This window comes from Vombatus ursinus, unplaced genomic scaffold (assembly GCF_900497805.2).
Source record: "Vombatus ursinus unplaced genomic scaffold, bare-nosed wombat genome assembly UNPS02014808.1, whole genome shotgun sequence".
Classification (NCBI taxonomy): domain Eukaryota; kingdom Metazoa; phylum Chordata; class Mammalia; order Diprotodontia; family Vombatidae; genus Vombatus; species Vombatus ursinus.
The window spans coordinates 851,405-871,380 of record NW_020954586.1 but is presented as its reverse complement, the minus strand read 5'-3'; the positions used below and the strand labels follow the sequence as shown (position 1 = coordinate 871,380).

Genomic DNA, 19,976 nt, shown 5'->3' with positions numbered 1-19,976 from the left:
ATTATTACCATTATAACCTAAAAAACTTCCCCAATGAAACTATCAAGAAAATATCTTCCAATGAGTATGACTAATCCTTCTTCCAACCAAGTTAACTGACTTGGGTCCATAGCTATACCTAGGAAAATCTGAAGTCCCCCCTCCCTAGTCTAAGGGCCCTTAACAATGAATTTCTGAATATTGCCTTTTTTCCTCCTTAGGTTAACAAGTGTGGCTACAGAAAGTCAGGTTCTGTTGAATTAAGTTCAATATGTGTATGTGCTTTCAAACTGTTAGACAGTGATAGCTTACTTAAGGTCAAAGAAGAAAGAGTAAGAGGACTTCAATTCCCCCAGTGGCAAGACCGGGAAGCAGTTCCTAGATCTGAATTCCCCCAGATCATGGTTCTGCCACGGCTACATTTTTAATTTTATTCCTCTGTCTACTTCCATGTCATACAGAGTGAGTATCCCTTAGATTTATAACTAGAAGGGACCATAGAAGGCACTGAGTGTAACTGCATCATTTTGTAGATAGGGAAACTGAGGCCCGGAGAGGGGAATTGACTTGCCCGGGGTCACTCATCTAGGTAAGTAGCCATGTGGAGTTTTGAACCCAGATCTTCTGATGTTAAATCCAGGGTTCTCTCTGTTGTTCTATGCTACCTCTTTCCACCCTTTCTATTGGTTTCAGCGATGACCATGGCACCAATACCAGCTTATCTATCCTTAACCCTACTTTATTGGCTGCTGGAGGCAAAGTCCTGACAGCCCTTCCCTAGTTAGAGTTGTGCTTGAAATGGACTATGGTGCTTCCCTGCTGCCCCAAGATGCCCTCACTCCCAAGTGCCATAGTCATTCCTTAGACTGGCTTCCCAGAACTCTATTACCTCCTCCTATCCCAGGCTCTGTTCTGGCTACAGCCAGAGGAAAATGGCTCTAAGTTGAATTGTCTTGAGGTGAAGACTCCCTGCATAGAATGTGTGGTCTCTAATCCATCCCTATCTCATACTGCTTTAATATCTGAGAACAATATGGAGACTTCTCATTTCACAGCCTTGCTGTCACTGCTTTAACCATTCTGTTTCAGAAAAGAAAGAGCAATTTGGATGACTGGCCAATTAGCAGCATTATGGCAAAGTTTCCCTGTTTTCTACTGGGACTGTTCCCAGAAAAAGTCACACTGGTATGCTACTCTTCTTTGAAGCTAGACTTAGATTGTGCTCTCCCTTTTAAGGAATTTGGGAGGCAATGTAGCATAGGGAAAACACGTTGTGGGTTAGTTGGTGTGGGAAGACCTGGGTTTGAATCCTAGATCCACCACTGAATAGCTGTGTGACTAAATAACTGCTTGTCTGGGCTTCAATTTCATCCTCTATAAAAATGAAGGGGTTAGAATACATGATTTCTGAGGTCCATTCTCACCTAAACCTATGATTCTGTGACAGGGAGTTTTCACAGAGGTTCATTATCCCTGTGCCTATGGTATGGTCTCCATTCTATTCATCTCTACTTTGACTCTTATAAGTTCAGTCCTTCTCCTCCTGCTCCTTCTCCTTTATTTTTATTGATATTGATATTGTGACTTGTTACTTTTCCTCTTCTCTGGTTACTAGACCTCCCATTCCTTCTCCCTACTTTAGAGAAATGTTTATTTGTTAATTTGTTCAACTACCATTTAAGAAGCACCTTCTGTATGCAGAAGATGGCGCTAGACACTGGTAGAAATATGAAGTTTCAATAAGACACAACCATGGTTCCTGTCCTTATGATGCAATCTATTAAGAGGATATGATAAGAACAGAGGACTATTAGTCACAGTGTCACATGATGAATACAGCTGGGTTGCAGACAAAGTGCCATGCGAGATCTGAAGAAGAAAACAGGTCATTACTGACTGGGCTGGCTCCTGGAGGGGCCGGAATCTAAGCTGATCTTTGTAGTGTACACAGGAATTCAATAGAGAAAGAGGAAGAGAGATGAACTAAATGGGGACAGTGAACAAGGAGAATAGACATGGAGGCAGGAGAGTGTAGTTATCCATAGTCATTGTAAGTGTCAGAGGTAGACCTTGAACCCAGAACTCTCCAAGAGGCATCATGGCATAGAGCATAGAGTCAGGAAGACTTAGAGTCAGGAAGGACTGGTTAGACTTTCACTAACTATGTAACCCTGGGAAAGTCCCTTAACCTCTTTCAACCTCAGTTTCCTCATTAGTAAAATGGGGATCATAATAGAAACTACCTTGCAGGGTTGTTGTGAGATAATACTTGTAAGGTAATTTGAAAATCTTACAGGCATACATAAAGGTCACCTGTTATTATTATTTTTATGTGCCATCAATTAATCAATAAGCATTTTTGTGCCAGACATTGCAAGGTTCTGAAGTTTACCAAGACAAAGAACGAAGCCATCTCTGCTCTCCAAGAGCAGGGGTGCAACGAAAGGGTGGCTGTTGTGTTTTGGATGGCAGAAGGGCTTTGGGCCTCTGGGCCCTGGACAGAGGCTTCTAAACCCTGAATGAGGGTGAAGTGGACCTGCCAAGGGTCTCTGGGGTGTCACTCTTACCCTCTACCATGGATGCAAAATGAGTTCAGTGTACCTTTACCTCTAGGGTACGATAATCAGATATGTGTCATTCTGCCATCACTGTGCCTCCAGCATCACCACATCCTTGCTCCTAGTTCTGCTGTTAACCATTGTGTGTGTGTGTGTGTGTGTGTGTGTGTACGAGTGCTCGCGTGCATGTGCACATGTCTAGTACCCTCTTGGCAGTCTGGTGAAGCCTATGGACCCCTTCTCAGAACCATATTCTTAAAAAAATCATAATGGAAGGAAATGTAAATCTCAACAAGAAGTTAGTGAAAATAGAGATCCAAGTTCACAGACCCCCTTGAAACTGGCCAGGCCAATGCCTCTGGCTCCATGTTGACTCTATTGGAATGCCCTAGGGATCTGTCCTTGGTCCTGTCCTGGTCTACCTTTTTCTTTATGATTTGGATGACAGTATCAAAACACTACGCCTGGCAAATTTGCAGAAGACAGGAGTTAGGAGGGAGAGCTGATATATTGTCTGGCAGAGTCACAACTTCCTTGTGCCTCAATTTCAAGTGAGGGAAATGGTGCCATAGAACTTACATTATATATTCCACTGTGTAATGCTATTATGGAGATAAAATGAGATAATGTATATAAATCACTTTGTCAACAACAAAATATGATGTAAATGTCCAATATTATTATCATTGTCATAATCGCACTAAGTACCACTTCCATGTTTTCCATTTTCCCCATATAGAGAAATAAATAAGGGTTGACATTGGTACAGTGCTTGATGGTTGGTAAAGCACTTTAAATGTATTAATCAACCCAGGTGAGGTTAACAAGCATTTAGGAACTGGTTATGAGGACAAAGGGGAAACAGTGTCCATCCTCAAGGAGTTCACATTATTTCATTGGACCCCCACAACAACTCCACAAAGTAGGTGCTATGATTATTCACATTTTACAGATGACAAAGCTGAGGCTTGACCAGGCTCACACAGCTAGCAAGTGTCTGAGGCTGGATTTGAACTCAGGTATTCCTGGCTAATAGTCCAGTGCCCTGTCTACTATGTTATCCAAGATGATTCCCAAAGTCCCATCCAGGTGCAAAATTCTCTGACAAACTTTGGGAAGGTCATCCAAAACCACTGGAGAAAGGAAACTGCAGGTGCTTTATAGGAAAATGGATCTGAATCCTAGGGCAGTAATCATTTGCTTTCTCTTTGATTATAAATTGCCTAACTGAGAGGAAGTCTTCAGTCTTCTCCCAGAAGCAGGAATCTCCAATGAACCAGATCCCAAATGCTCAAAGGGAAATCAGTTCCTTGGGTTGTTCATCTCAGGGATATAGAAACTCAGCTGAGGAGACCTTAGTTGGAAAATTGGAGAAGGGGGAACCAGCTGTTGCAAATGAAGCTGTTCTCTGCCTGATTCCTTCTTCCTGAGAGGCTGGCTAATCCAGGCTAAAGACCAGGCTCAGTGCATGGATAATTAATGAATTTTCTAGTTTAGCGAGTAAGTGGAGAAACACAATCTTTTTTTTTTAAATGATGTTACCTTGAAGATCCTCCATGAAGATCTCATTTTACAGAGGAAGAACCTGAGAACCTGAGAGGGGAATGGACTTATCCAAGGTCATATGCGGGAGGTGGCAGAATCAGGATTCGAACCTTAGATCTAGAATTCCAGACCCAATGCTCTGCCTGCTGGATGAAACTGCACTCCCAGTAGACCATAAACTCCTTGAAGGCAAATATGGTTGAGATTTTTCTTTGTCTCTCCAGAGCCCAATACAATGCCTTACACATAGTAGGTGCTTCATGGATGATTGCTGAATTGAATTCAATCGGTTGATGGGTTATTTAATTTTAAATGTTTTGTTAGCCCAGCTTAATATTCTATTTTGTTATTCAATCAACCAATCAATCAGCTCACTTTTAAAGTACCTATCATGTGCCAGGCACTGCAGTAGACAAGCATCAAAGACAAAAATGAAATCATCCTTACTGTCAGGGAGTTTATATTCCTTCAGGGGAGGTATGTATGTATTTAAATATATGGTAATAATAATATATAAATAGCTAGAATTTATACAGACTTACTATGTGCCAGGCACTATCCTAGGCACTTCAACTTTCTACAGACACATAACAAATATATAATAAATACAGTCCATAATTAGCTATTTACTACTACCACCACCACTACTGCTGCTGCTGCTCAGTCATCTCCTGGCAAAGATACTGGAGTAGGTTGCCATTTTCTTCTCCAGCTCATTTTCACAGATAAGGAAACTGAGGTAAACAGGGTGAAGCCACTTGCCTAGGGTCACATAGCTAATAAGTATCTGAGGCTGAACTTGAACTCAGGTCTTCCAGACTTCAGGACCGGTACTCTATCCACTGTACCACCTACCTGTGCTGCTGCTGCTGCTGCTGCCGCCGCCGCCATCACCACTACCAGCAGCAGCAGCAGTAGTGTAGCAGTGGTTATTTTACCACCCTTATCCTCGATTTTCTCATCTGTAAATTGAGGGCAATGGTCTATGGGGCCTCTGAGGTCCCTATGCAGCTCTACATTCTATTACTTTGGATGAGTCACTTAGCTTCCCTGGGCCTCGGTCTTCTCATGTGGAAAATGGGGATAATAACACCCACATCATGGTGCTGTGGGAGGATCAAATGAAATGAATGGATTCAATTTTCCCTTGAAAACACGTTCAGACTGCTAACACGAGGGATGGTCACCCGCCATGGGAAGGCCCTTCAGGGCACTGGTGAAGTATGTACCAGTACATGCTGCCGGACCCGTGGCCTGCCCAATTAGTTCTCCCGGTCACGGCGCTGCCTTGGGAGTATGAGAAGACCTGAAGAACAAAGCCACAATGTGAACCGTAATTCAAATATGGCGGTAAAGGGAATGGAAATTGACCAACATGTTCTCCATTCTTTCTCCTCCTCAGGTCCGATAGCTGGTGCTTTGACGAAAACAAAATGAGGAAGCATCGGTATTTGCCCTTAGTGGCAATATTCTGCCTTTTAGTCTCAGGTTCCTGGGTGACTGATGCTCAAGAGGGTAAGCCCTGGCAATGATTGCTTTGATGTGGTATTATTTTATTTTTCCAGAACGAGCTGAATGGGAGTTTGTTCACTCTCTTTTAGAAACTTGTATAACTGTTTTGGCCAAGGTGGAAGCCAAGTGTGCTGCCTGGAAAACCATTGTTTACGGGATGTTCCTTTCATGCAGATACTACTTCTCTACGCAGGGGATGCAGTTTCCTTTGTGAACATAAGGAAAGAAACAAGAGGCTTGATCAGGCACATCTTCCCCGCCCAAATCAATTTAATGAGCTCACTAGGGAGACAAGCCTTTGAATGTCTGTACCTCTTTCTCCACAGAGTGGGGTTGCTCATTGGTAGCTGGGGTAGAAGTCCAATGAGCTCACCTGGTGACTCCCTTTCCCAGTCCAGTCCACAGGGCTGCTCCTCTCTGGACAGTCTGGTCCCTCAGCCAACCAATCTAACTTGGGGGCCCTCTAGTCACTAAGACTTAATAATGGGTTGTCTTGTCCCTTAACATGATGCCAACAGGCATATCCATATGTTCCAGAGAGAAAGAGAAATACACACACTCAAAAGTTCCATGAAACAATTCTATAATTACATCAACTGAAAGAGTTCTCATTGTTTCTTTCCTATCAAGGCATGATTGAGTAGATTCAATTGATAAATCATATCAGTGAATGGCTTCTGGTTATTTGTGTTTAGAGGGCCCTTCAGGTTGGACTGCATGTCTGAGATAAATCTTTGAGGTGACATTACATGAGAAAATTACCACTTGGTGACAAAGAATTCTAGGCAAACAGCAAACATTTCTCTTCATTCTGTATGCTTATGGCTAGTCCAGGGCTTACTTTACACATTGAACTTGGGTTACCATCAAATGAAATTGTCTGTGTGAAATGCCCTTTCTGCCATGACTATAGGACCTTTGTCTTGGTTGGTAAGTAAGGCTTGATGCTGGACTGAGCAGCATAAAATCTTATGGTCTCCCTCTTCCTCCTGCAAACATTGTAACAGAAATATTAGTTATTCAGCTATGGTGCAGTGTAGATCAAGTCAGATGATGGAGATTCTGGTTGGGTAGAAATTAACTTCATAAAAAATGTCTTTTTTTAAAGCTGTCAAAATGAGTGCCGCTGCAGATGTAATATTTCTAGTGGATTCCTCTTGGAGCATTGGCAAAGAACATTTCCAGCTAGTTCGGGAATTTCTCTATGATGTTATAGAATCTTTAGCTGTGGGAGGAAGTGATTTTCGTTTTGCTCTGGTCCAGTTCAATGGAAACCCACATACTGAGTTCCTGCTAAATACGTACCGTACTAACCAAGAGGTCCTGTCCCATATTTCGAATATGACTTACCTGGGGGGAGACAGCAAGACTGGCAAAGGCTTACAGTACGTGATACAGAACCATCTGACTCAGGCTGCCGGGAGCCGAGCAAGCGATGGTGTCCCCCAGGTTATCATAGTGTTAACCGATGGACGATCCCAGGACGATGTGGCCGGGCCTTCGGCGGAACTTAAATCTGCCTCCGCCGTGGACGTGTTTGCCATTGGCGTGCAGGATGCAGAGGAAGGCGAGCTGAAGGAGATGGCCAGTGAACCCCTTGATTTGCATGTTTTCAACCTAGAGAATTTTACCGCCCTCCATGACATAGTAGGAAACTTAGTGGCCTGTGTCCGTTCCTCCATGGATGCGGACATTGCCGGGGCTCCAGAGATATCCAAAGACATCGCAGGTAATGAATGCTCCCAGCACCGAGCTGTGCCCCCGCCTTGCTCCCTCCTCGTGGCGTTAAGTTTGGCGGCAGCTTCTAGCATTAAAGCCACGGCTGGGTTAAGCTTTCTGGGTGGTGCTGACCTCCCGCCAACCCTGATTGGCCCTGCTCCATATAAGAAACTTGACCTAGAACAGGGGTTCTTAACCTTTTTTTTTTTTTTTTGGCAGTCTGATGAAGCCCACGGGCCATTCTCAGAACAAAGTATTTTAAATACACAAAAGAAAATCTGTAGGATTACAAAGGAAATGAATCCGATTGAAACAGTTGTTAAAGCATATATTAGAACCCCCTGTATTCATGGACCCCAGGTTAAGAACCTCTGACCTAGGGGGACAGATGATGAATCTTCACAGGTTTAAAAACAAAGGTTCTAAGCATTTTTTAGCAGTTTCTTCTCAAAGGACAACAACAATTATTTGCCGGCTACTGGAGAAGAAAAGTACCAACACACACACACATATATGTGTACATACACATGCATACAAACACACACAGACACACATGCACACACAAATACAGACACAGACCCAACTGTCCAGGTAAACACCTTGCATTGAATGGCAGTTTAGTAAATATTTGCTGAATTACAACCAATATCCCACTTGCCATGGTATTTGACTAATTAACTTTCCCCCTCTCCCTCTCAGCACTCTGAACCTTAAGCACATGTAGTAGGGCATGTGTTCAGAATAGAAATTTTTCATCGTTGATTTGAAGCCAGGACCTCTCAAACCAGTTCTGGTGGTCTTTTCACTCTGTCATACCAAATCCGCTTGGGGTATTACATCTGCATCCCTTACCTTTGAACCTAGGAGGCAGTGTGGTGCAGTGGAAAGCATTTGGGGTTTAGGGTCAATGGAGCTGGGTTCAAATCCTGACCCCAACATGTGCTTCCTGTGTGAACTTACCCTAGTCACTTAAATCCTCTAGATCTCAGTTTCCTTCTCCCTTGAATGAAGGGGGTGATCTGGAGGGTTTCAGCTCTAGACTATGAACTTATGAGCCATGGTGTTGTCTTACAAGAGAGCCATTTCTTGAGAGACAGCCAGCCCTAGGCTGGAAGTGCCATGGCTCTGACCTAATCATTGCTATTTTTCTCATGGATTAGAGAGGATTCAACTGAAAAAAGTTCAGATACAAGCGGAGCCAAGTAGGTCTGGGCTTGGTAGTAATTAGCAGACTGAGAGGGGTGAGGCTGTTATGGGAAGGGCAGATATTTGGATGGGGGAAGGGTGGAGATTGAAAGAAGAGAAAGGAAAGGATACTTAGGGCTTCAAGGTGGCTTGAAGCTTCTCCTCAAGAATAAACCAAATCCTATTTTACTCCTTCCTCTCCTTCCCCTCAGCTGATAAGGCTGGACATTGGGAGGAATCTGTGCCCATGTGGGCACCATTGTGATGAAGAACTGAGCTGCAGGACTGGGTTTCAGGACTGAGCTATGAGGGATTATTGTAAAATGGAAAGTGTGGACCTCATTTAACTGGCGCTTGTGCTGGGCAGGTTCCTTACAGTGGGGGTGAGCCATCACTCTAGGTGGGGCTTATCAGCATGATCAAAGGAATCATTAATTAGCATGTATAGAGATAGCATCTTCTATGGTTATTTAGCCAGTTCTTGGTCATAGTGTTTGCAAGGGAGTGTAGACTTCCTTCTGAATTATCTCTAGTATTTTTCATCTACTGCAACATAGGTCTCATCACTGTCTAAATGTCAGGGGGAACAACCAAAGGTGTCTGCAGATGTTCATGATCCAGAGACAGGAGACGTCAAATGCTTCCTTTCAGTATTCATCATCCATGTATCTGAAACCCTCCTTAAAATGCCCCAAAGCAGACACTGACAAAGTTAATAAGAACATCCAGGAAGGTATCGATAGGTAACGGTGAAACGTTGATTGACTCCATTTTGCCAAACTAAAGGGAAACAGTTGATCAGATTGTGTTTAGAAATGAATGAACGGCCTCTACCCAATCACCTCCTAAGGGAGTGTTTGTCAGTCCAGTCTGCACAGAACTGACCTCTGACAATGAAACCTTTGTTTTTATGCCCAGGAAAACATCTCTGCCTTCTAAGCGAGCTGACGCACAAGCATCACCAATGTTCATTCAGCTTCTCCATTGTTTCTCTTCTAATTAACCTTGCTTTGTATGCCCACTGAGTCACCACTTCTCACTGCATGTTCCATGGTTTTAAATTGCCACTTTGCTTCCATTTTAAATGTTTTTGAAAGGTTATTCAATAGGACAAATGCCCTGATGATTTATTAATTAGCAGTCATTTTTACCTCCTCCTCTCCCTCACCCCTTTGGTTGGTTATGTATTAGCTATCAAGCCTCTCCATTGTCTGCTGTCCTCAATTTGCCACAAGATAGACTCTGATTGCCCCCAATCACTGTCTTAAACCAGAGAAAAACACGAGATGTACTTTATGCTAAAAGAATATTGCTTGCTAAAGCACACTTCTCATTTAAAGATGGGTTTGATGTTTTTTTACCCCTTCGCTTCCATGACAAAGAAAGTTTGAAACAAATGATTGAAATGCATTTACAGTGGTGTGCTTTGCACAGGGAACATGAAGGCTCTTTTACTTTTTAAATGAGAGAATTATCTATGCTATGGATGTAAAAAACCTGCCAATTCGGGATTCCAGGAAAGCCTTAACTTCTCTTGGTGGTTAATGGTTCCATGATGCCTGACTGTTTGTAACCCATTCACTTTAAAATGCCATGGACATTATAAGCCAGGAGACAAGAAAGGAAAAAAAAAGCCCCATTTGCCCCCTGGACTTTTTGGGAGAGCTGACTGCTTCTGGAGTCCCTTAGCCTCCCCCCTGGGAAGAACCTTGAGCTAGCTAGGGCTCCTGGGACACTCTGACTCCCTCACCTAACCAGCATGCTTTGAGTCGTTTTCTAGCCCATGCTCCATCATTGTGTACGTGAGTACTATGGTTTTGACGGTGATGACAAATTATCCAACATTTTTCTAGGACCTGTCCTGATCTAGTAAATGCTTAGTGTGTTTTTCTCAAAGAATGACCAAGTGTGTGGGTTCAAGGGATTTCCCTATGGGTACCTTTCATTTTTTTTTTGTTTTCTGGCCTGAAAGGAAGGTTTGTCCTTCATGAGAAAATGTGATGTTGTATGGTTGGACTGTATGATCGATGGAGAGGTAGAAGAAGGGACCTTAGAGGACTTCTAGTCCATTCTTCTCCTGGTAAGAGATGCAATGACTTGTCCATGGTCAACCATGGAAGAAACAGCAGAGCCAGGATTCGAGCTAGGTCTTCAGACCCCAGAGCTTGTAATCCTAGGGGTTCATGGTGAACACCTGAAAGTTCTTAATAGGGTAGCAAGTGGACTCATTGATCTTTGTTCCCATAAATCAGGTTTTGCCAAGATTGATTGTTGAGTTACAGAAAATACATTTGCTCATGATGAGATTTGTAGCTTTATGTGATTTATGTGGTCTACCCATGTATAGCACACCAACTCCTGTCGCTATCACTTTTAATAGGTTTTCTCTGAAGGGTGAGTCATCCTAACTCTTTAAACTTTCCTTCTTTTGTGAGTTGGAATCATTTGTTTGCTTAAGCCTGGGTCTCCTTAGACCTTGTAGCTACAATTCCCTGCCAACCCAACTGGTCTTGTCTCTACCAGATACTGAAATTCACTCCTCCAGAAGGGTAACTGTTAGGAAGGCTTAAGATTTTACTATCTTTAACAATAGAATTACCAACTGGACCCTAATGAATGAACTTGCTAACAGGGCTAAAGATCTGAAATTGGACCAATGTCCATTTTAAGTTATTATTATTATTTTGTATTTTTGTAAATGGTTATTGGTCTAGACCTGTGATTTCATCATTATAGGGATCCCTTGGTGTGGGAACTCCTACCACTAATGAAGATTAGGAATTCATTTGAAGCTTATAGTCTTGTAGACTTGATTGAGGACAGTTCGAGGTTAAGTGATTTGCCCATGGTCATATAGCTAGTATGTGTGGCTTGACTTGAACCCAGGTCTTACTGATTCTAAGGCCAGACCTCTGTCTACCTTGCCCTGTTGACTCATTTGGCACAGTTCTGGGCCAAAATGGATAGTAGTTCATGTTCCAATCTGCAACTGTAATGAACACACATTGAGCATATATCAGGGTAAAGATAAGAAGATTTTAGGGCATTTGGTCCCCAACTTCTACAAAGAGTTCCTATAAGACCATGTTATAATCGTCAAGTAAGATTTTAAAATTACATAGGAAGATTGATTTACCACTGATGTCTCCATGTTAAAATATAATGAGAAAGAACCTTTAGATATGTCTCATACTTTAAAAAAGTATAAAACTTTTTATATATAAAACTATATATATAAAAATATACTTATAAAAATATAAAATTCTATATGCTATTTTTACGCATGTCTGTATACTCTGTGTGTGTGTGTGTGTGTGTGTGTGTGGTTAGTATTCCCTTACGGTCTGATTAGGCCATTAAAAATGAGTATGTTGACTTTCCACAGAGTCTAGAAATCCCACATTAATGTGGCCATGGTTTTTTCCAGAGAATCTTTGAATGAGTCTATCATGCTTTGTAGATTTAAAGAGTGCTCTTCTAACTTTGATGACTCCCATTTCTAAGAGTGGAATGGAAGCTACTTGTGCATTATTCTGGCAGTAGAATAGATACCCTGGTAATGATTTCTCCATTCCTATCACTACTCTGCAACAGGTAACTGCTGTATAAGGTTTTATCTTAGTTGTATCCCCCCACCATGTGATCAAATTAGGGTTGTCCCTAAAAATGAATAACGTTGGATAATTATGTCATGACTGGTTTCATATCACCCTGTTTAACATTGTTCTGCATTACTTGACTGGATAGAGGTAAGAATTGTTTTTAAAATCCCTAAGCAATCCAAGGCTCGCATCTGGGTTCAATATGAATACTCATCATAGCAGACAATAAGCCAAATTAAGCCACATCCTAAATCTTACTGAAATGTTTGGTCTTTGCATTTTACATTGCATTAGTTTCCCTCCTATTATATTCACAAAAATGAATGCATTCCACCATTTAAAAAATGAAATTGACTTTTCAAGCAAGGACAAAGCACCACATGCCAAAGACATCTCATATGTGATGTCCTGGGTGCAGGCTGATGAATCTGCAAATCAGGGAGCACCATCTCACAGTCATGAACATAGATTGCAATTAGTCTTTTTGTATTCATGATTGAAAATGGAAAGGTTTCAGAAATGTTTTATTGGTTTTTCCCTTAATATATCCCTGGACCATAAGTCATCTTTTTATTTCAGTTGGTTTCCCTTTATGTCAATCAGCCAACAAGCATTTCTTAAGTGCCCACTGTATGCTCTCTTTTGGTTATTAGTGTGCAGATTTCATTTCAAATTGACTCCTAAAACACCTGGCAGAAGTCTCCAGAATATGGGCTCAATATTTAGCATTATTAGCCATGGGATTTTCTGGCCAAATTAAGATCAGAAATGAAAGTCTTGTCAAGATGTAGTTTTACCAGTTGCCTCTTATCCAACCAGAATGCAGAACTAAAGGAGATTTTCACATTTCTCACTCAACGTGTGGTGTGTTTTTTTCGCCCACACCTGTGTTTCTTACTGGTTTCCAAAGAAACATGTCAGAATGTGTGTGACTGCATGGAATCACTCATTTTTAATGCTTTCACATTTTGCATTTCTCTCTTTTCAAGCACAAGACTCTGCTGACCTTATTTTCCTTATTGATGGATCAGACAAGACTGGAAGTGCCAATTTTGCAGCTATTCGAGATTTCCTTGTAAATTTCCTTGAGAGACTTTCCATTGGAGCTCGGCAGATCCAAGTTGGGGTAGTGCAGTATAGCAATGAGCCCAGAACTGCCTTCTCTTTGAATAGCTACTCCACAAAGGCTGATATTCTGGATGCAGTGAAGGCTCTTAGGGTCATTGGTGGTGAGGAGACCAATGTGGGGGCTGCCCTGGATTTTGTGGTGGAGAACCACTTCACCCAGGCAGGAGGCAGCAGAGTGGAGGAAGGGGTCCCACAGGTGTTAGTGCTCATCAGTGGCTCACAGTCTAGTGATGACATTAGAGATGGAGTGGTAGCTTTGAAGCAAGCTAGTATATTTTCATTTGGCCTCGGGGCCCAGGGTGCCGATAGGGCAGAGCTCCAGAACATTGCTACCGATGAAAATTTCGTGTTTACCACCCCGGAATTTCGTAGCCTTGGCGACTTACAAGAATACTTACTGCCCTACATTGTTGGAGTGGCCCAAAGAACAATTGTGTTGCAGCCCCCAACCATTGTCACCCAAGGTATGTATACCTCTCTGGACATCATTGAATAGATGGGGTTTGGTGGGTTACCTTTCAGCTGCAAGTAAAGCCAGGAGTAGAGTAGGTTCCTCTGTGGAAAAGTTGTAAGTCAACACAGCCCCAGTGTCATGGATGATACCTAGAGTTTTTCAAGTTCAGTATGATATTATATAGCTTCAGAATAAGAAAGCTTGATTTGTTAATTGTTGGCTCTTGGTGTGATAGGAATCATTGTTAAGAGAACTTTCTACACTAGTTCTACCAAGCGTACTTAGTGAAAACAGTAAAAATAATAAGGAACCCTGAAAATATTATTTATCCTTGAAATGTAAAACTACCTAATGATTGGTCCTGACTGTAAGCAATCAGTTGCTTGCCAAAGCAACCCAAGTGGAGAACAGGCATTCAGTGGCTCACTTCATTCTGGGATTTTTGACAGTTGGGTGCCTTCTTAAGGTAAGAAGCCCTGAATTCTCCTTTTGAAACAAGGCTTTTGAAAGACAAAACCAATTTCTTTAGCACAAAATCTTCTGGGCAGCATAACTGCATCAACTCCCATGGATGGTCCCCTTTTGATTCTTTGGCCAGCGTGGCCGTCATACTATTTGGTTGTGGTGCCACGGTCTTCCTGGCCTTCAGTTTCCTCACCTGAAAAATCTCAAGATTCCTTGCAGCATAAAGAGACTATTCTTTTGTATTATAAATTGAAATTGGGGGGAAAATAAGATCATAAAAAAACCACCAGGTATTATGGCATTGGTGCCAATTGGAAATGACGAATTTCATTTTAATATTTTACAATGACTAATTTAAATGTTGTAGACTTTTCTTTTCTTTTCACTTTTCTTCCAAACAGTTCTTCTTGCTGCAAATACAGCAGGCAGGATGGTCAATATAAGCAATGTGTTCCTAACTGGAAATTTATGTAATTGGACTAGGCTGGAGCTTACGTTTGTATTTTCTATGTACATAGGCTTTGCAAAGCAAAAGAAAATAGCCAAAAACATCTTAAATAAGTTTGCCCAGAAAATATTGGTCTTACTGGAGAGGACAAAGGCCTTTACAGGGCCCTCATTTTGTGTATTGAGACTTTCCTTCCATGAGGGACATTGGAATGTTACCAGAAGAGGACTCAGAGACCACCTAGTCTAACCCTTACCCAAATTAGAATCCTGACTAAGTCATCATGCAGCCTCTGTTTGAAGACCTCCAGTGATGGGAAACTCACTACCTTCCTAGGCAGTCCATTCCATTTTTGAATGAATGAAAAAGTATTTATTAAGCACATCATATGAGCCAAGCAGTGTGCTAAGCACAAGGGAGACAAATAGAAAAATTGAGTCCCTGTTCTCAAGAAGTGCCCTTTCTATATGGAAGGGACAATAAATTTTTGCTTCTCCAGGCTAATTTTTTATTAGAAAGTAGAAGAAAATATTGATATCAACCAGTATAAGTGAAATTTTATTATATTTATGTTTCTGATGATTTTTTTTTCTGCTTAGCGAAATAATTACCTTGTAATGGAAAATATTCCTAGCAATGATCTCTGGCACTGAGGGCTGGAGATTATGCTGAATGTAAATTGAAATGTTTCTGAAAACTGGGTCCATGACAAGATCAAGGGCGACACATTAGTAACACTGAAAAGTTTGGCTGGGTTGAGGAGGAGTCAACTTTGAGTAGTCCCACATTTAGCAAGGAGAAGTGCCAGCAGGCGGATGGCATCTCTGTTAATCGAGGAGGAAAGGGAACCCAGATTAGACCAGGGAACTTCCAAAGTCTTGGATTCTCAGGCCTTTGCTCATTGGGACAAATGGCCCTTCACATCTCACTAGGCTCTGAGGGAGTCACTGCGTAGCAATCCAACACAGTAATTGATGTTCCTAACAACAAACCTGAGATATTAAATAAAGACCATTAGGATTGAAGTCAGAGGACCTGGAATCAGATCCCCAGTTCTGTACCAGCCTCTCCACGGGATGTGAGTGGTGATGGTCCCACTGAACCATCTGCCCTGACCAGACAACACCTGCGGGTTTGGGGAGGGTCCAGAGGAGGGTGACCGGGATGGCAAAAGAGCCTTGAGATGATGTCAAATGTCAAAGGGACTGGAGATGTTTAATCTGGAGAGGTGAAGTCTTCCAGGCCATGTGAGCTGTCTTCAAGCATCTGAAAGGCTTTCATGTGGAGAAGGGGCTAACCTTATTTTTCATGGCCCCAGAAGGCAGAACCAAGAGCCCTGGGGGAAGATGCCGAGGCAGGTTGGAGTTCTACAGGAGGGGAAGCTTCCTAATAGCTAGAGTAGAATGATCTTGAAAAGCATAATAGTCAGAGAACTTGGTTCAAATCCTGGTTCTACCACTTATTACTTCTGTGACCGTGAGCAGGTCCTCTCTGACCCTCAGTTTCCTCACCTGGAAAATGAAGGCATTGGACTAGATGGCCTCGAAGGTCCTTTCCAGGTCTAAACTTATGAATCTTTGCAGTTTTGAGATACCTTCAGTTTCTTGAGTTTGTGATCTCATGTTCCTTCCCTTCTCCCACCTCCTTTCTCTTATTGGGGAGGCAAGAAGAAAGGGCACAGGTCCTGAAGTCTAAGGGTCCATGTTCAGATTCCACCTTTGGTGCTTCTTCCCTGTGTGACCTTGGGCAAATCACTCGAGTTCACTGGACCTCTGTTTCCTCATCTGTAAAATCAGAGGGTTGGGTCAGGTGGCCTCTGAGCTGCCTTCTAGCTCTTGCTCTAGACCTGTGATCCTTGCTATAGCCTTTCCCCCAGATCTCTAATGCGAAGAGTCTTTTCTTGACATCAAGCCCACATTTGTATCTTTGCAGCTTCCCTCCATTGTCTCTGGTTCTGCCTAGGGGCATCAACAGAACATGTCCCATCTCTATGAGTTCTCTTTGTTTCTTCTCACTTATCCTTGGTATCTACTCCTCATCAGCCAGTTTTGTTCTATTATTTCCAGTCCCAAGATTATTCTCCATGCCAGAGAGAAGAGACACATAATTAGAGTCGAGCATCTCTGCCTTGTCTCCCTTTTCAGGCATCATCATTCCATCCATCCCTAGAAGTGGTGCTATCCTTTCTGTGATCCTCTTGATTTCCCTAGTAGAGCTAAGGACAAAAGGAGAAATCCCTCAGACTGAGAAAACCCCTTTATGTCGTCTCTAGATTTGCCTCAGTTCCTTCTGAGCGTTAGCCCTCCCGACGCTATTCTCAAAGCGTCGTGATGCGTTGATTTTTATCTTCTGTTGCTCCTCTTTGCCTCCGTGTTCTGTTCAATTCATTTAGTTCTTTTAGTTTCTGAGTCCCCCATGCATCCACATCATCCTCTTAATGTCTTTAGAATTTCCTTCTTGACAGCTCCTTACCCCTCCTGGAATAATATCCCCCTTAGGAATTTTAGCCCATGGGGTTTGATTTATCTTTTCACTGAACCCTTTGAGATGTGTTTTCCCCAATTCTTGGGTGCATGCCAGGCTGTAGACTCCTCTCTCATGAATGTTAGAATGGAGTGATGCCTTCTGTGCAAGCTTCTTGTTATTTCCAACCCCCAGCAACCAGTTTTTTTTTTGTTAGTAAGAGTCAGATGCAGAATAAAATTGTCTTTGTTGGTCCTTCCACTTGTTGGAAGATGAAATCATCCTTATGACAAGTCAAGGAATGATCAACTGCTCCTTATTTGGCTCAGAGGGAGCCCCAGCAGATGTCCAAACCATTTAAATCCCCCATGCCATGCCTCTGTACCAGGCTTGTGGTCTATTTCTGTACTGCTCATCTGGTGCTTCTTTCTGTCCGGGTGGTCGGTAGCACATACAAGGATGCTATCACTTCTATTTGGCCTCTTTTGCTCTCCATCCAATGTTCTCTGACATGCTTCCCTCCTCTGGCTCCTGGAAAATTTCCTGTGCCTTTAGGATGCATAGAGCGTTCTCTATGACTTTTGATGTTGTGATGTGGTCCTACAGATGGTGTGCTGTTGTAATTTCCCCAAAAAGGAAACGTTCTGGTTACGATATGTCTTTTATTCTTCTGTTTTGTCTTTTCCCTTTTATAGTCTGTGGTTTTGGTTCCTTTGGTTTAAACCCACACTCTTACAACCGAACACACTTTCATGAAGAGACTTTCATGGTCTTATTTGTTTGTTTTTTGTATTAATTTTCCTTTTTAATAGTTTCCTCCCTCCACCATTTTTGTTTATTTCTCATAGTGATTTAAAACCACACTTTATGTTCTGAAAAGTGAAGCTGCAAAAAACCTCGGTAAAGAATAGTTTTAACTCTACCTTAATTCTGCTTTGGCATTTGGGGACACTAGGGTCCTGTAGCCCTGTGTCAGTCACAGGGGCACCTCTGGGCGTAGATCAATTCCATGTTTTTCTTTTGAGTTTCTAATGATTCCTGTTCTCAGGGCTGTGTATCAAGTGGTGTATTTGGGGAGCAAAGAAGATCTCATTGGATTCTAGTGGTGACACCTTCCAATAGGCAGTTGATCAAACTCAGTTTGCTCTTGCTTAGCTGACTTAACTGTTACTAATTGCTATCCTTTAGGAACGGATGTGGCTATAACTCAAGCATATATAGCCCAGAGAACTCCCAACTGGGAAACTCTTAATATTAAGGCAGTCAAAGAAATATTGTAGTGTTTTGATATCCTTCTAGGTTTTTAGAGAATCAAGTTGAATGTGGGTATTTAAGCCTGTCCACTTACTATATAATATTACTGCCTGCAGTCATTGAAGTCAACAAGAGAGATATAGTCTTCCTGGTAGATGGCACATCTACACGGGGACCAGCCAACTTCAATGCCATCCGTGACTTCATTTACAAAGTCATCCAGAAGCTGGAAATTGGACAGGATCTGATTCAAGTGGCTGTGGCCCAATACTCACACACTGTTAAGCCGGAGTTTTATTTTAAGGACTTCCAAACCAGAAGGGATGTCCTCAGTGCTGTTCGGAGGCTGAGGCCCCTGAATGGCACGGCGCTGTACACGGGGGCTGCCCTCGACCACATCAGGAACAACTTCTTCAATAGTTCTGTTGGGTATCGTGCTGCAGAAGGAGTTCCCAAACTCCTGGTGTTGATCACAGGAGGTAAGTCCCTCGATGACATCAGGCAGCCAGCACAGGAGCTGAAGAGAAGTGGCATCATGGCCTTCTCCATTGGGAGCCCGATGGCGGACAGAACGGAGCTAGAAGAGGTTGCCTTTGACTCCTCCTTGGTGTTCATCCCTCCAGAATTCCGAACTGGGCCTCTGCAAGCCATTCTACCTGGTTTGCTGGCGCCATTAAGAACTCTTTCTGGAATCACCCAAGGTATGTTCCGAATCATAAGTAGAATAGTCGTTTTTAAGTGAGATCTTGGAGAGAGAAAAGAATTTGGCCTCTGTGTCGCTAAATAGAATCCAGAACAGACTACTGCTAAAAAAAATATTAAGACAAGATGGTGATTAATCTTGAGGTCCCTTTTTATTTGGGGTTGAGAAGCCTGGATCTTGGATGGCTCAAGGTCAGTCTGTAATGGCCACATGTTTGAATGGGCCCCTGGGTAGGGAGGCAAAGGGCCTGAAGATTGAACTCCATCCTCTTCAAATTCCCCAAATAAAATGAGAACTCAACAAGGATAGAATGGTAAAGCTCAATTTTAAGTCCACAAACAATTTCCTGCGAACCTTGCTCTGGAAAGCCATAACCTGAATGGATTCGATCCACCCAGCCGTCCTTAATGAAGATGAATATCACGGAACCACCACCTCTCACCCTAACCAGCTTCTTCAAGTCACTGTCTCCTCCTTCTCTGTTGCATGACTGCATGCCAAGTCTTAAGATCATTCAGTGTCCTTGGATGCCCCCACCCCCATCTTAAGGCTTAGTTGTCTTTCTGTGTTTCAAACTTCCATCCCATGCCAAAGTTATTGAAGTTGATTGTTCCAGGATATTTTACAGCCCATTGAGTTGCAAATTTGAACAAAGGGGTTAGTTGCTAGGTCCCAGTGATGGCAGATGGGGGGGGGGAACTGTTAAGAATGACATGACACATATTGTCAATGTCCTGAAGGCATTGGCTAAGCGTTTATTTGGAAAATGAGTAAATTCTGAAAGATCCGAGTCATTTTCTCCTACACTGGAACAGCTGGATTGGAATCCCATCTCAGATACTTCCCAGCTATGTGACCCTGGGCAAGTCACAACCCCTCAGACTGTAAAATGAGGGCATTGGACTTGAAGCCTTCTAAGGTCCCTTCCAGTTCTAAATCTATTTATGACCGCAGTCATATA

The 19,976-nt window shown here is 42.5% G+C and overlaps 1 protein-coding gene across 8 annotated transcripts in view; it reads left to right on the top strand.

Moving 5' to 3' along the window:
• The window catches only part of COL6A3 (collagen type VI alpha 3 chain), a 95,494-nt gene that overhangs the window by 12,475 nt on the left and 63,043 nt on the right, over positions 1–19,976 (top strand). For 3 of the 8 annotated variants that reach the window (XM_027875197.1, XM_027875196.1, XM_027875195.1), the window contains exons 2-5: positions 5,485–5,597; positions 6,703–7,323; positions 13,090–13,692; positions 18,429–19,013. In XM_027875197.1, the coding sequence (XP_027730998.1) occupies positions 5,516–5,597; positions 6,703–7,323; positions 13,090–13,692; positions 18,429–19,013 (1,891 nt within the window). In that variant the 5' untranslated portion in view covers positions 5,485–5,515. The remainder of the gene's footprint in view (positions 1–5,484; positions 5,598–6,702; positions 7,324–13,089; positions 13,693–18,428; positions 19,014–19,976) is intronic. The other 5 variants (XM_027875202.1, XM_027875200.1, XM_027875203.1 and 2 more) reach the window with 3 other exon arrangements.